Raw genomic sequence first — 16,202 nt, forward strand, 5'->3', positions numbered from 1 at the left:
ACAACATATAAATCCAGGCAGAGTGAATTGCTATTATATGCCCCAAGAATGTTTCATTGAGGAAAAGGTAGTTTCTTGATCTTTGCCATTTTCTGCAGTAAATTCCCACCATGTATAGCCTTTCCCATGCATTATGTAACTGGGCACTTAGAGGTTAGAGAGAAATGTCAAAACTTTGCCCCAATTGTCTTGCTCATATTTAGTAGTCACAATTCAGGTAAAGATGTTTATCGCATGCTAATCCAAGGCAGGTTTTATCTTGGTTCTGCAAATGAAGAGCCCAAAACACAGAGTAGTAATTCAACTAATGTCACAGAGCACACAGATGCCAGAGTCAGCTCTAAAGTCAGGTGTGGCCATACCACCTCAACCCCTCTCTCAGGCACGCCCCTCCCCATTCAATAAGCACTTTTCCAGCATACGGAATTTCTGGATAGTTGTCCTAAGGTCATGGTCCTTTTGGCATTTTATGCTCATACAATTCTTTCTTCTAAAAATACAAGAGTGGTTAATAGACTTAGGATTTATTCATTCTGTTTAGATATCTTGTTTTCACTCTGAAATGCCCGCCCTCCTCCCTGCCCCCTCCCCCCATAGAGTGCTTGGTTTTGAACTCTTGTCCATTTGAGGGGGCTGGAGAACCTTTGGGAGATGGGCCTGGCTGGTAGAAAGTAGGTGGAGGATCTTGAAGGTTGAAGACTGCCCCTGATCTCAGTGTTCTTTGATTCCAGATTTGCAGCAAAGCAAAGCATCTCTAAGGCCATGAACCTACCCGAGTCTTCCCCACCAAGGTGGACTGAAACCTGAACAGTGAGTCAAGGCAAGCTTGTCCTTCCTTGAATTGGTTCTGCCAGGCATTCTGACCATAACAAAACAAAGACAAGGTACAGCAAGCAAGCAATACTCTCCTAAAATTGTGTATACATACATGTGTTTATGTGTGTATACGCACATGTGCATGTGAGTGCTCATACATGTACTGTTCATGTGTATAAATGCTAGAGGTTGACGTCAGCTGTCATCTTCAATTGTTTATCATTTTAGTTTTTGAGACAGACTTTCTCATTAAAACCCAGAATGAATCCATTGGCTAAAATAGCTGGCCAGTGAGCTCTAAGGACCCACCCATCCCCTTGTCTCCCTCTCTACCTTCTTATTTAGCAGGGCTGTGCCTAGGTTTTATGTGAAAGTTAGAGATCGGACTCCTTCAGTCCTCACACTCGTGTGACAGGCACTTTACCAACTGAGCCATCTTTGAGCTCCTGGAGCTTTTTAAGTAACAAAAAACTCCAAGAGGAAAAAATTATCTGTGTACCCTTGGCTCCCATCATCATAGTTTGGTACAGGGGTCTTTAGAGGGCACGAGATGGTCCCCTTTGTCATTGACAACAGAAGTACCGTGTTGCTGACCACGGCCACCTACTCAGTGAGAGAGCTTGCCCCATCCGTCTTCACATATTTAACTAGTATTCCCTCAAGATGAGACATTACTAGGGGAGAAGACATGGTCCTTGCTCTGCAGGAGCTCACAGCCCAAGAGGCCTTCCTTTTGGTGAATGTACCATTCCAAAGGCAGAGCATATAGGCTCTCCCACCTTCATAAAGGCATGAGGCCTCTTGGAGAAATCTCAACTTGCTTTATGGAAAAAGGTTCTCAAAGGCCAACGTCTCACCTTGACTGTCTTTCAGCAGTGCTTATTGACCAGCACAGGGACCACCAAACCATGGGTAAAGGCAGAGTAGAAGAGACCATAGTCTAACTGTGAAGAGCAAAGCTAAAGAAACAAATGAGTTTCCTCTGAGCGTGACTGAAAGCTGACCGATGTGCATTTCTAATGGTTATTAAGATAGCGTGTGATGAGACAATATAATCAAGCAATACACATGTGTTTTCTTGCCACCCTCCAGTCAAACCTCTTTCACTTAGGTCTTGAACTCCCCCAAAAGCCGTTTTGTGCACTTATAATGGCCCTGGCTTCTGGGAACCTTAGGCCACCTAGCCCACCAGAAGCCTGTCCTAAAAATAAATCCTAAGTGTGAACAATAGAGACCCAGTCAGGTCTAACAGTTCCAAGCTTGATGCTGAAGTACATAGGCCAAGCACTGAGAGGAGCGTGAGGGACACAGTCGAACCTTCCACGCTGACTGTTTTAGGTAAGTATATAAGTAAAGAGCACGGTGAGATAGTCTAGAATATTCTCTAGAAGGTTTTTAAGTGTTCCCAAGGCAGGCTAGCCCAGCTGCTGTTTAGATCTTCCTTGCAGAAAGGCTGCAGCAGGTGATGCCTGATGGAGATGAGAAAGCTTTTAAACGTTTGCCTTCCTAACAAAAAAAAAAAAAAAAAAAAAAAAAAAACCCTTCTCTTTGCATCTCTGAGAAGTACCCAGCCGGTGTTTATCCTCCACAGTAGCAAATCGGGTTGTTTATCCTTCTATTTCGTGATGTATTTTATAAAGTAATGAATGGTTCATTAAACTAAGTTTGGGCATCTGTCTCCCAACAGCCTCCTACCCAGCTGTACCCTTAGCGGGTCCTGGAGGCCATTGGAGTGGGCCTATTTCCCGTCCCACCCCCACCCCACCCCCAAGCCGCTTCCCCTCCTGCCCTCCCTCCTCCTCATCCCTCCCCTTGGTTATTTAGGAGATTAGAGTTCATTAATTAAATCCTGTGCTTAGATCGAACTGTAACACTATTCCAATCACATTTATCTTTCAGGCGGCGGTGGAGATGGCAACCTCGCTGGAAACGCGCGGGGGAGCCTGAGCCGGCAGCCGGAGACGCACTGCTCGGTGTACTCCATCGCCCGCCACGCCGCCGCGCAGACCCTCCATCTTCCTGCTCAGCTCCGGGCCAGGCTCAACCCTGCCCCGGGGTGGGGTAGGGGGCGGCTCCGACTTCTCCCGGGGCTCCAGGTCGTTCTCCACCCCCAGGCCCTCTGCGACTCAATTGCCTGGGTCCCCCCTCCCCCGCCACACACACTCACACGCGCCCGCGAGCACACACGCACGCACACAACACACTCACACGCCAGCAGGCTGCTGGCCGCTCAATGGACCGATTTCCCCGGTTTCCCTGAACCCAGCCTAGCCCGGAATGAGAAATTGCAAAATGGCCCGAGTCGCCAGTATACTAGGGCTGGTCATGCTCAGCGTGGCCCTGCTGATTTTATCGCTTATCAGCTACGTGTCCCTGAAAAAGGAGAACATCTTCACCACTCCCAAGTACGCCAGCCCGGGGGCGCCCCGAATGTACATGTTCCACGCGGGATTCCGGTGAGTGTGGGCCTCTGCTGGAGCGCCCTCGGGTATCTCGGGTCGATTGGTGTGTTGGGGAACCGTCAGAGAAGAGTGTTTGGGCTCCTCGGTAACTGCGTGGTCCTTTCATTCCTCCTTCTGTTTCTACACTTTATATATATATTTTTTATCCCAAAGCCCCTAAAAGCCTTTGTCCTAATCGATGTGATTGAATTTCTCCCATTCTTCCTCTGCGTCCCCTCCCCCGTTTCAAAACTGGGGTGTTGGTGGTTGAGCGACAGGCGGTGTTTGGACAGCGGGAGTGGGGGTGTTGAACCCGGAGATGGGCAAGGTTTGAGGTGAGCGATCTGGCCGAGCACCAGCGGCGGACTCCGCAGGCCTGGCGGGGCGATCTAATGGCGCAGGCGCCGACTACACTCGCACCCCATCCCTCCCCCTCTTTCTCATCTAATGATGCGCAGGTTTATTCTCTTGAAGCCCCTAGGGGGTTCTTCCTCGACCCTTCCCCCGCTGCCACCCGCCCCCTCCTTTCCTAGATTTCTGCAATTCCTCAGCCCCTGCGGGAAACAAGCCTTCTGCTGAGGGCCGCCCACCCTGCCCGGGTCGAAGTCACCGCGGGGCGCAGCTCCGCACAGCTCATCCGGAGCCCCACCCCTACCTGTGCCCGCAAGGCGCTCTCCCCGCACCGCCTTCCGATGGGCGGGTGGCAACCACAAGCCGCACCCTGTGGGCCAAGCTGGGCCAGAGATGTGCAACCTGAAGATGTTGGGCCTGGACAGAAGAGCCCGGCTGCAGGCGGCCTCTGGGAGTCTCCAGCTAAAGGCTGAGGGTGAAATCAGACTTGGGCGTGGGAAGGAAAAGGTTAAGGCTGGAGCCCCCCAACCCCCACCCCTTTCGCCTGAGTCTCGAATTTCCTCTGCCCTTTCACCAAAAATCAATTCTCCGAGCCCGGGAGTGGCAGGGTCCGGTCGGAGGCTGCTGTCCGCGGTGCTGACTCGTAGTCCCGCTGAGCCGTGGACTGCAGCCCTGGGCTGGGCTCCGACCCTTGCTGTCTGAGTGACCGCCATCTTTCTTATGGTCTCACCTGCACCCGGAGGGCTAGACAATGGGGAAGAGTTTCCCCTTTTCTTCCTTTCTTCCTGGCTTCTGTAGGAGCAGAGAATGTGCCAAAAGAGAGGGGCTGTGGGGTGGGCTTGCTCTTGTGCCAGCTGCCCCTTCCGGTTGATGCTGGAGCTGTCACACTCTGGGTTCCCCTCCCTGAGGCCAGCACCTATCTAAACTCATGCTCCTTTCAGGTCACAGTTTGCACTGAAGTTTCTAGACCCGTCATTTGTGCCCATTACGAATTCTCTCACCCATGAACTCCAAGAGAAACCTTCTAAATGGACATTTAATCGGACAGCGTTTTTACATCAAAGGTAGGATAGGAAAAGAGGTTTTGGTGGTTGTTGTTGTTTCTTTTTCCTTTTAATTTTGAAACTCAGTAAAACAAACAGTATGAAAACAAATCCAAAACCAGTACCACACACACAAAGCTACAATTCATCTCACCCCACCTGAGAGTGTGGGGGCTTTGTCTTCCTAGCCTAAATGCAAGAGGAGGTGATGCGCAGCCATCCCTCTTAAATATTTGTAGTACCCTCTAAAAAGGAACAATCAGGTTGGCCAATACCTTCTTAATTTGGCCTTGACTGAGCACCATGATGTCTGGTTGCACCAAAGCTGTGTCTATTAAAAATAAAAGGTTTCATTCATTGCAAGCAGATGATCTCTTTATGGTCTGATTACACAATCTTACTGAAACACACCCTTACCACATCACTCACTAGTGGAGACGAGGGCCCAAATATATGTACGTAAACCTGACTTTGTTTTGGCTCTGCCTGTTTGTTTTCATGAAGCTTTTGCAGCTTTTAACTTATTATAGAACTAACTTGGGGCTGGGGATTTAGCTCAGTGGTAGAGCGCTTACCTAGGAAGCGCAAGGCCCTGGGTTCGGTCCCCAGCTCCGGAAAAAAAAAGAACCAAAAAAAAAAAAGAACTAACTTTGTTCTTATTGATTGTGGTAGCCTGTCCTTATCCACGGAGAAGGCTTTTCTTTATTGTTTCATCTTGTCTTAGGCAGAGGAAGAAAGAAATCAAGTCTCAGTGATTTTTGGTCTCAGAACCATAGGCACCCCCCACCCAGTGGGATGGCTATGGCACTAAATGTGATGTGAACCATCTAGTGTGTTCATTAGGGCTGTGGGTGCTTATTTTACAAACTAGGAAGTGATATGTGGCTTTGCCCTGGCATTTATCGCATTTATTGTCACTGTACTATATATATATTTATATATATATATATAAATTCTACTGGCAGAATGAAAAGAAACCCATGGCATGAGAAAATTGTGTGAGTTTTTTTTTAAATGGTATAATCATAGGATTATGGTTACAGTTTTTAAAGTATTTATGCTTAATTATAAACTATTTTGTGGTGGTTAATTCTAAACCATGGAGGTGCTTTTCAATGTTAGCCTTTGGGATTTCCATCTAAATTTAATTTTGCAGACAGTACAGTTTCCAAGGTAGAACACCTTACACCAATCCCCCAAACACACCAAATACATCTCTAACTTGATTACAGTGTTTTTCTACACCGGGCCAAGTATCCCTAGCATCAATCAAAAGAACACTCTCTTTCCAAAGCTCCCTGCCTTTCTATCCATTTCTTAGGAAACCTTTAATTAATTTTAACGATATTGTCTTAAGTTGCTTTTTAGCAACTCCAAGAATTACCCTGGTGCCTGAAAGCTCACGTTGCCCTAGAATTTGATGATAGCTCTTTTCACCCTGCTGTTATTTAAACAGAAGGCATGGGGGTTCCAATTTTCCTCCTTGTCAGTGGGGAACAAAATTGTAAGCTACCTGTCTCTTAAGCTATTTTTATGTACCTGAGATTTTAAGAGGAGATAATTTCACAGAAAGCCCAATATGAAATCAAGCTGAAGTCAATTCTAAGTATCACTTTTCTCTTATTACCTTTGTTTCCCCTGAAGCCTTCCTTACCTATATCCTGCTAAATTGTGATTCCATAGAATCACACAGAGGAAAATGTCTGTTTCATTATTTAGCAAAGGTCAATGAGATTATCGTCTCATTTCTATGAAGTATTTAGCCATGCCCACTACTCTTCCTATTTTCATATTTTAATAATAGAGTGCTGAACTATGATCCATATCTGTTTAGCTTTATTTAGACACCGTAGTATTTGCTATTAGTTGAGCCGTACAGACCAATAGCAAACAAGTAGCCCCTAGTTACAAACTCTTAAGTCACCAACGTTGATACATTAATGTGAGCTCTCTGGGGCCTGTGTAAATCGTCTCCCTGTGTTTTCTAACACTGTTTGACATCTGCCTCCTCCTTAGTCAAATGCACTCTTTGGGTAGACCAGAACACCAAGAAATAGTTGGTAAAATTGTACACTGAATTTCCTTGCATCCAAAGGTTACCTTCAGAACCTGACTGAGCTATGTTGCTGTGCCTGTACGTTATAAAACAGGCTTCCCTTTGGAGCTTGCAAATACGAATCCATACTCTTTACTTGAATTGAATGTGCTTAATATTCTGGTCTGAGTTAAATGGAAGCATAAGATAGAAACTTGGTTCTTTGGAATAGAATGTATTTAATGAATCTTTTCTTATTTTAGGCAAGAAATTCTTCAGCATGTCGATGTAATAAAAAATTTTTCTTTAACCAAGAATAGTGTTCGGATCGGACAACTGATACATTACGATTATTCCAGCCATAAATATGTTTTCTCTATTAGCAATAACTTCCGGTCCCTGCTCCCAGATGTGTCGCCCATTCTGAATAAGCGTTATAACATTTGTGCTGTGGTCGGAAACAGTGGAATCTTGACAGGGAGTCAGTGTGGACAAGAAATAGATAAATCGGATTTTGTTTTTCGGTGCAATTTTGCCCCGACAGAGGCTTTCCACAAAGATGTTGGGAAGAAAACCAACCTCACAACTTTCAATCCTAGCATCTTGGAAAAATATTACAACAACCTTTTAACCATCCAGGACCGTAACAACTTCTTCCTCAGTTTAAAAAAGCTCGACGGGGCCATTCTCTGGATCCCCGCATTTTTCTTCCACACTTCTGCGACTGTAACCAGAACCTTAGTGGATTTTTTCGTTGAGCACAGAGGTCAGTTAAAGGTCCAGTTGGCTTGGCCTGGAAATATCATGCAACATGTCAACAGGTGTGTATATTTTATTAAATCTCACTCGTACCCCCCCACCAGATGGCAAGTCAATATTGTAATCTCTGGGGCCTGGGAGCCATCCATGCTGTTGTGGTTGGTTTAGTTCTTGAGGACGAACTCTTATCTTTTTAATGAACGAATGAATTATGCTAGTTAAAAACTTCAGTTTACCCCTAGTTGGTAACCAAGTGCGAGATGAAAAGACTATTCCTCACTCTTCTTTTTATTTCCTGTCCCCTTCTCCATGAGCAGCCATAGAAATTACCACCAACCAAGACTTTCCCTTGTGCCAATGGGTAGATCCTGGCAACACCCAGTGACTAAACCACACAAAGCCTATTTTTTTTAAAAAAAAAATTGTAATTTAAAAAAGAAAGAAATTACTACTGACTTTAAGAATATCCTTTTTGTCGGATGTTCAGGTGTTTGTAGAGTTTCCGGATTAGAGACCCACCTAGATAAATCTTAAACGGCATAATCTGCTTTTGTAATTAAATGTTTGTGTATTCAAAGAGCTCATTGTTGTCCCTCATGGTTTGATAAGGAAACTGGCCGGAGGTGCAACATTTCCATCTGGCCCGGTAACTTTCGGTTCTGATTGTTTATAAGAATCAGAGTTCTGAAGTAATACTACCTGGGCTGGCCTCGAGTCTAATGTGGTGAGGGAGGCCAGGATCAAGCAAGCACTTGGTGTCTTTAGTAACCCCTTATATGGTTCAAATATGCAGCCAGAAGTGAGGCAACCATCCAGGGCATTTTTTTTTTCTTTTTTTCGGAGCTGGGGACCGAACCCAGGGCCTTGCGCTCACTAGGCAACCGCTCTACCGCTGAGCTAAATCCCCAACCCCCCCCCCTACCCAGGGCATTTTTAAAGGCAAGATTAATTGAGCACTGCCTCAGCTCCCGTGCCCTCCTGTGTAAGGAATCCAGGCATCACTGCAGACCACAGATCTTATTACAAGTTCAGGTGGGTTCTGGAAGGCCTGGAGACAAGGAATGCATGCTGTAATAGATATTCCCTTCCTGTTGTTTCCTAAAATCTTCCAAATTTAAGATCTGTTTAGTTGAGCTTCCACCGAAAGAGAACTCGCAGTGTAGTAAATCGGTGTGTCTCCAAAAGGAAGGGCACTTGTATTATATGTAGTCCAAACTGCGACTTTTACTGCGAGAAAATGGGTGCAATGAATAATTATGCAGACTGATACCACTCCCAAGAGTGTAAGAGATAATAGAACTGAACCCCAAAGTTTGACAACGGGATACAAAGAGTGGAGTGTACTAGTTGTCCAAAGTCACTATGGAACATGAAAGTCACCAGAGCTCAAACCCAGGTCATTTACCAACTTATTCCAAATCTTTGACCCCATTGTTTTTCTCCATTCTGCTCCCTTTTTATTCATTTTTTTAATGGCATTTTAAATCTCATCCAGAAGGGAACAGGCCCCTGTACTGGGGCTGGGAAGTATATGTAGATACACCCAAACGGTGTATCCATGAAACCCAACCGGTCTAGAAAAATCTAGCTCCTAGCCCCGCCTACTGACTTATCTGACTGAAACCTTCAGTGCCAGCCGCTGAATGTACCTATACTTATTGTTCTGCAGGTACTGGAAAAACAAACACTTGTCACCCAAACGACTGAGCACAGGTATCCTTATGTACACCCTTGCATCTGCAATATGTGAAGAGATCCACTTGTACGGTTTCTGGCCTTTCGGATTTGACCCCAACACCAGGGAGGATCTGCCCTACCACTACTATGACAAAAAAGGAACCAAATTTACCACCAAGTGGCAGGAGTCTCACCAGCTGCCTGCTGAGTTTCAGCTGCTCTATCGAATGCATGGGGAAGGGCTCACAAAGCTCACTCTGTCACACTGTGCCTAAGAACTCCAAATGGAAAGTGCCAATGGCTGTTTAAAAAGTGCCCCCAAACCAAATTGAATAGTCTCCAGAACAGAACCCATAGACAATCTGGCAAAGCCTGTCTGCCACTTACAAGGAAAGATATCTTCTCTTCCTCTTTTGCACTGCTCTTTGAATGGTCCGAACAGACTTAGGACAGGTGCATTGAAGCCGTGTCTTTTAGACTTGACTGGGAAAGGTTATATTGCATTTGGAAGTATGCTGCACAGAGAATAGCTTGAAATAGTTCCAAGCTTGTATTTTAATAATAAACTGACTCCCGTGTGAATGAGGACCATGGCTGTCATCTCCTCAGTCCTCCTTTGATACAGTCCTCATAACCAGAGAGCTCTGACCAGCTTCAGCAGGACCTCTTTTGCCAGGGGATCAGAATCTTCAAAAAACAAAAACAAACTGGTTTTGCAGGTTGCATATTCTTTCTCTTTCTCTTTCTCTCTCTCTCTCTCTCTCTCTCTCTCTCTCTCTCTCTCACACACACACACACACACACACACACACACACACACACACAACACACACTCTTCAGGTTGCCCGACTACCATTGAGTTTAATAATTTGCTAGGACTACTTCTGGATTAGCTTTGCTCGTATGTGTTTGCATCTGTACCTGATGTGTTCAAGGCTCTGGATAACTTGGATGTTTCATGACAAACTTAGCATATCTTAGTGACTTTCCCCGGAAGAACTCTATAGGAAATGTCTCAAGTCCTTACTTGTCCATACTGTTATTCTACAGCATGGTGGTCTTTTTGGGTAGACATGTGGTAGACTGTGGCATATGCCACAGTGTCTCTTTCTCTGTCACAAAGAAAGCCCGCAGTGTGGGTAGCTTTGCGTCTGTTAGCATGAGTGTGGTGGTGACAGATCCTACAAGGGCTTTCTAGCTTAGGCCTTCAACAATTTCAGTTCAAGTGCTAGGCTGGGCGCTCTGTCAGAACAATTGAGTTAATTCAAAAAAACCTGGAGACTATGAAGAAAGAGGAAGGAGAGTGTTTTCAGGTTGTATACTCTATAAAGAGTTGCGGCCATTGGAGAAGAAGCACAAGAGTTGGTGTGGAAGACAAACTAGAGCTTTTGTCAGACTGGTCCCTGTGTGAGCCATGTTAGCATTAGTCATGTCAGATCCTTTCTGTGACATCCCCACCAACAAGCATCTAGATGTTGCTTGCTTGCTTTGAGACAGTTGAAGATACTATCCTCTGTTTCCAAGTCTGTGTGGCTATACATTGAGCATTTCAAAAAGAAAAGCCATTATGCAGTGGCAAGACTTGGTCCTAAATAAGCTTTGGAATTTGAGATCAGTTGGCCATTGTTCTCATTGTTCTGACTGTATCAGTAGAAATCACATCTCTCCCATCCCCGGGCTTTTACATTGAGCAGCACTTTGCTCTTCCAATTCAACCCCAAGTCTGGCCAAGTTGATGTTAAATTTTAATAAGACTTTCTTTCCTCTTTACGAGTGCCTGTGGAGCACATTTGCTATATGTTGTAGTGGGGTAGCTTGTTCTCTTCCAGAAATTTCATCTAGACTGCTTACAGTGTTGTAAATATTTTTTTTTAAAACCTTGCTAGAGTTCAGTCATCAGTATACTCTCCCTCTTGGGGAAAAAAAAAAAAAACAAACCAAAACCCATCATTCTTAAAAAGAAGTGGAGTAAGGAGACACACCATTCTTATACTTGTGTGCCACCTGGTCCTGGGGCTGTGCTGTCCTTTTCAAGGAGCTAATTCAGCCCCAGATATAATCTAGTGAAAGAAAACCATTCAGATCCTAACACAATACCAACTGTGGCACCTTTTAACCCCTTGTGAATGTCAGTCATTCAGAGAGGAAATCGGAGTGAATATCTCAAAATTAAGACGCATTAGCTATGCCCAGAATGGTAAGAAAATTAAAATTATAAGGCATTCTTAAAACACTTTGGAATTCAAGGACAATTTCATGGGTATGAAAAATATACAAAGCTCTGCCCTGTCACTTTAAACCATACCTTGACAGTGCCCTGTTACTTTAAAGAGCGCAGGGCACCAAGCCACTGCTCTCCAGATGGGGGTGGGTCCTGGAGAGTGGCAGAATTGCAGCAGTTGTCATCAGGATTGAAAGGCCCGGCTACTCCTAAACCCTTAGTTCATTTGATTGCAGCTAAGGGATATTAATGCTAAGATTATCCAGGCCAGGTTCTGCCTCCAGAGCTTTAATTTCAGCGTACCCATCAGGACTTACTAAATATAAACTTGAACTCTTTTCGCTAAGCAAGATAAAATACTCAAAGACTAGAAGATCCCCAACGCTAGTTAATTAATCCAAGATAGTCTATTTAAATTTGATCTTATCAGAATGCTGTGGTGGTTTTGGCTCTGGTTTCTTTATGGATATTTTTACCTCAGTTGTATCCTGGACCTGCTACTCCGATGGTTTAAAAATGCAGCCACCAGCTGACCCTACAGTTTTTCTTTTCTGTTTCTCAAGACTACTTCAATGTGGAAACCAATGTAACTGCTTTCATGATAGGAAGGTTTTCTTATTAGAAAGGCAGCCAGAGCTTGTTGGCTCCCCAACAACCCCAGGCTTGTAGGCTCAAGTGCAGTGGACAGAGCAGAGGGATCATTGAGCTTCCTGCTTATGTAGCTACATGCTCATACCCTGCCCTTCTACGTTGGCTCCACTCGGTTGGATCTGGTTAGTATTCTTTTATTAGAAACGTATTCATTTTTGGCTACCTAGAACAGAGTACACCATGAGCTATGTGAATAAATTTCACCATAATGCTCCTAAGAATGTCTGAAAATAACCAACTACTTGGCAGAAAAGAAAAGGAAATTTACAAACTCCTGGCAGCATGAGTCAAAAGGTGCTCATCATGACTTCCCCCCACGCCCAGAAATTTGGGGTTCGTGTGTGAGTCTATGGAGCAGGAGATCCAACCCAAGACCTTGCACATGATAGACAAATATGCTACCATTAACCTACATTCCCAGACTGTCTTCTTGTGCTAAGTAATTTTAGCCATTATAAAAATGCAGTCTGTTTAGTAGTACTTATGTCTACCAATGCTGAATAGGACCACTGTACCATCTGTCTCCAACCTGAATATCAGACATGGGTGATGGCAAGGAAGTACAAAGGAAGACCCCATTCACTCACCTAGCCTCCTGGTACCAACCTCGGCTGTCAGTGCTGATGAATGTGAGCGCCCAGACAAAGCTAATGTTGCAAGGACTTGAGTGAATATAAGTTTATGCTTTCTAACTTCAGGCAAGGCCCCAAATGCTCAGACAATAGCTCGTGGGCCCCAGAGAAGCAGGAACAACGGAAAGGGAGGAGTCGTTCAGTTTTCTAGCCCACCTTGACTTCAAAAATTTTAAAATTGAGATGCAGAGAGACTAAGCAATCTTTTCCCAGATTTTACATAGATAATTATTGAAATTACAATTTGGTGTATTAATCTTTTCAGTATCAAAGATAAGATCAAAGAAAAACAACTTAAATCTGGAATGTTTGGAGTATGTGCATAATGGAGAGGGGTCATAAGGGAAGAAGGGAAAAGATTACTAAATGCGCTCGCCTGGGTACACAGCAGTAGAGGAGAAACTTACCCAGCACACACAGCAGCCTGCTGAAAACCACCTGCTCTCCCCTCAAATGAGAAACCTTTAGTTAAATCATTGTCTGATAAATCCCAGTTCTGTTATTGATGGTACATGGCTGACAGATAAAATTGTACCTGATAATATATTCATCTCAATAAAATCACATGTGCATGATTTAGAAGTTGAAGGCTAAACGTGGTTATGTACTTCTTGTACATAAAACGTTCAGCTGGGGCTCCCTGAGGTAAGAACTGTTTTCCATCTTGTAAGCAATCTCCACCACAGGCTTTGGGTTATTAGGTCACCTCGCTGAGACTGTACAAAGAGTAGTGGGAAACTTTGGTGGTTCCTCAGTCCTTTCAAATGACATTCTGAGACCTTTTCTGTGCAGTCCTGGGTCCTTAAGCCTCCCTTCTCCTAACTGTTTGAGCGTATCAGACAAACATTTGCTTAGCTTCTACTACTTCTCAACCGTGTATAACTGACCTTGGGACCAGAGTCGGGACTGTGTATGTGTGACTGAATATGTGCCACTTAATCCGTGGATCATTTAACCACGGCCACCAATGAATTGATACCAAGGACCAAAATGACTAACCCTGCCTCTCTCACACTCTGACTGCTTTGCCACATCAATATAATACTTCAAGTGGGAAGTGTTTTCGAATGTTATTATTGGTTATGTGATATTGCTCAGCCCTTATTTTTATTGTAATGATTTGTTAAAGACATGTGTGGTTGAATAGATGTTTTAATCCTCAACGAAGTTCATTCTCTTACTGTTTGTAGAATCTGTAAGGAGCCTGATGCCGGGTCGCCGACTCCGGTTTCAGTGGGGATGCTGGGATTAGGACCTGGTAGATACCAAGAATGTATCAACAGCGATGTACAAGAACGCCATGATGAGGAACACTTTGAGATAGAATTCTTGCTCCTCAGTCCACATCATTGAGTCGTCATATCCTGAGATAAGCCCAACCTGAAAGGATCCCTAATCGGTCCTGATGTGGCATATGAAAGCTAATAGCATATTTCACAGTCAACTCTATCTATACGGCTTTGACCAGAGCATTCTTCACATGCTTTGTATCAAAGATCCCTTGAAGTTATTACAGCACTGACAATACATACACAGTATTAGGGACTCAGCCTGCCGACTTCTGGCCAAACTGACCATCTGCTGATTTTTAAGTGCACAGTCGTAATTTGCCAGTGTAGTCAGGACCGATATGAGCCAGCAGACGAAGCAAGAAGCATCGCTTTGTGCACTTTACTCTGAGCCTAGTTCTTTATATCTCATTGTCTGTTTCAAACAAAGAGGCAAAGCCCAGGTCATTCGTCTTTATAAATGGATAAACCGAGAAGCAGAGAACTTAAATGATTCATTCAGATTCAATTTGGGATTCATCCCCAGTGGCTAAAATATTCCTCAGGTGGTCTGGTTTCTCAACCTCTGAACAATGAATGCGTCAAACGGAGGAATGCTCTAACGTTGTGATATGTGAGCTAAAATGAAATCAGTCCCCCAAAAAGAAATCCATAGAGCTAAACTCTAAGGCCACTGTACGTAAGCAGGGGGTCAATTATTACTAGCTGTCTTGTCCCAGCCCATGCTGGGTAAGGTGCTACCTTCCTCAGGAAGTTCCAAGCCATTTGTTTTATCTTTACCCTGCACATGCAAAGCTCGTGCTCATCACAGACACCCAGAGGCCACCTTGGACTTCTTTCTGTGGGGTTGAGAGTTTTATCTCTGCTGTGCAGCTAGACATTTAATGGCTGCTCTGGTAAACTAGCATTTATATGTTTCCATGTAGTCATAACCCAATCAAAGCCAACTTCAAGCTACTAACATAACATCGGCCAGCTCAAATGTGCCAAGGTTCCCAAGAGTCAGTACTGCCTTGGCTTTGACATATGAGCTGGTTCTAGTGTAGCACTGCCTGAACAATTCTGCATCAGCAAGTGCCAGACAAAAGCTGGTAGGAGTGGCTTTGGGGGATGTTCAAACATCCCTGTTCAACAGAACAGAAAATCTACCTTGGTTAGTTTCACTACTTCCTAGAAAAAGAATATGTCGTTATGCCCTTTAGATGAAAGCCCTAAGGTATCCAACTATTCTTAGTTGATGGGAGTCTCTCAACGGGTCCTCAACATGGGAGATTGTCAGCCAGAGCTCTCCTAATGTCAAGGAATGACCTTCCAGGTGAACATTCTCTAGTTTAATAGGGAGGTAGCAATCACATTTGGATGAGTTTTGGCTTGCCCGCCTTTTATCCTTCTGACAACACAAAATTCACTGGCACTCATCAAGCTGTAAAGAAGCAGGCAAACAAAACACTGTTTGGCTTACCTGGTTCCATTCACCTGCAAAAACCCCATGGCCCCAAGTCTACACCGCACCAATCGGTTGCTCCGTGGCCGGAAGTCCACACTACACTGAAGGAGGATGCTCAGCCTTGTGTCTGAAGCTTTCGTAAGTAAGCACTTCTCAAAGATGAAGTCATAGCAATTCAAAGCCATCAATCTCTGCGTTGAAGACCTCTGGACAGCTTCAGAGGCTGAGTGAACAAAATTGGAAGAGCAAGGTGCCGTGCATTGCTCTCCTCCCAGCTTAGCTAGCTATGTCTGGCCTCTGGAAAAAAAAAAATCCTACCAAGCAACATGTTGGTGGTGCTCGGCACTGGAGCGGGGATGCTCTCCCTACTGAGGATGTATACATCTAACACAGTGATGAGACACCACCGACTAAGCTTGGCTTGCAAAGTAAGCGACTTTTCTGGTGGAAGTCATTCTTGGGTGGGTTCAGTAAAATCCTTTGAAAGGCAATGATGGGAGAAAATGTGCCTAATTCCTCAGATGGTGAAAGGCCACATTCTTCATGGAGTGAATCAAAGGTAAATCACAAAGGACCAAATCTACTTTCCTCACATAATAAAGTACCCAGCCATTCCTGTAGTCACTTCTGTGCAGTAGATGTTCGGAATTCATGCTGGACATTGTGTTTAAAAGGCTAAAGTACACTCTGCATTCTGGGAGTTCTATCTGTTTGTTATTTTTTGAGACAGGGTCTCATTGTGTAGCTCTGACTAGCCTGAGAGTTGCTATATAGACATGAGGTTGTCCTCTAACTCATGGAGGTCCACCTGCCTCTGTGGATGCTGGAATTAAAGGTGTG

General features: G+C 44.6%; 1 protein-coding gene across 1 annotated transcript; it reads left to right on the forward strand.

Moving 5' to 3' along the window:
• The first annotated feature begins 3,043 nt into the window (after window positions 1–3,043).
• Window positions 3,044–9,626, forward strand: St8sia3 (ST8 alpha-N-acetyl-neuraminide alpha-2,8-sialyltransferase 3). The gene is made up of 4 exons (NM_013029.2): window positions 3,044–3,272; window positions 4,550–4,672; window positions 6,950–7,507; window positions 9,115–9,626. Exons 1-4 carry the CDS (start codon window positions 3,094–3,096, stop codon window positions 9,395–9,397), a joined length of 1,143 nt encoding a protein of 380 aa, NP_037161.2. The 5' UTR covers window positions 3,044–3,093; the 3' UTR covers window positions 9,398–9,626.
• The last annotated feature ends 6,576 nt before the right edge of the window (window positions 9,627–16,202 follow it).

The sequence above is a fragment of the Rattus norvegicus genome, chromosome 18 (assembly GCF_021556685.1).
Source record: "Rattus norvegicus strain SHRSP/BbbUtx chromosome 18, alternate assembly SHRSP_T2T, whole genome shotgun sequence".
NCBI lineage: Eukaryota > Metazoa > Chordata > Mammalia > Rodentia > Muridae > Rattus > Rattus norvegicus.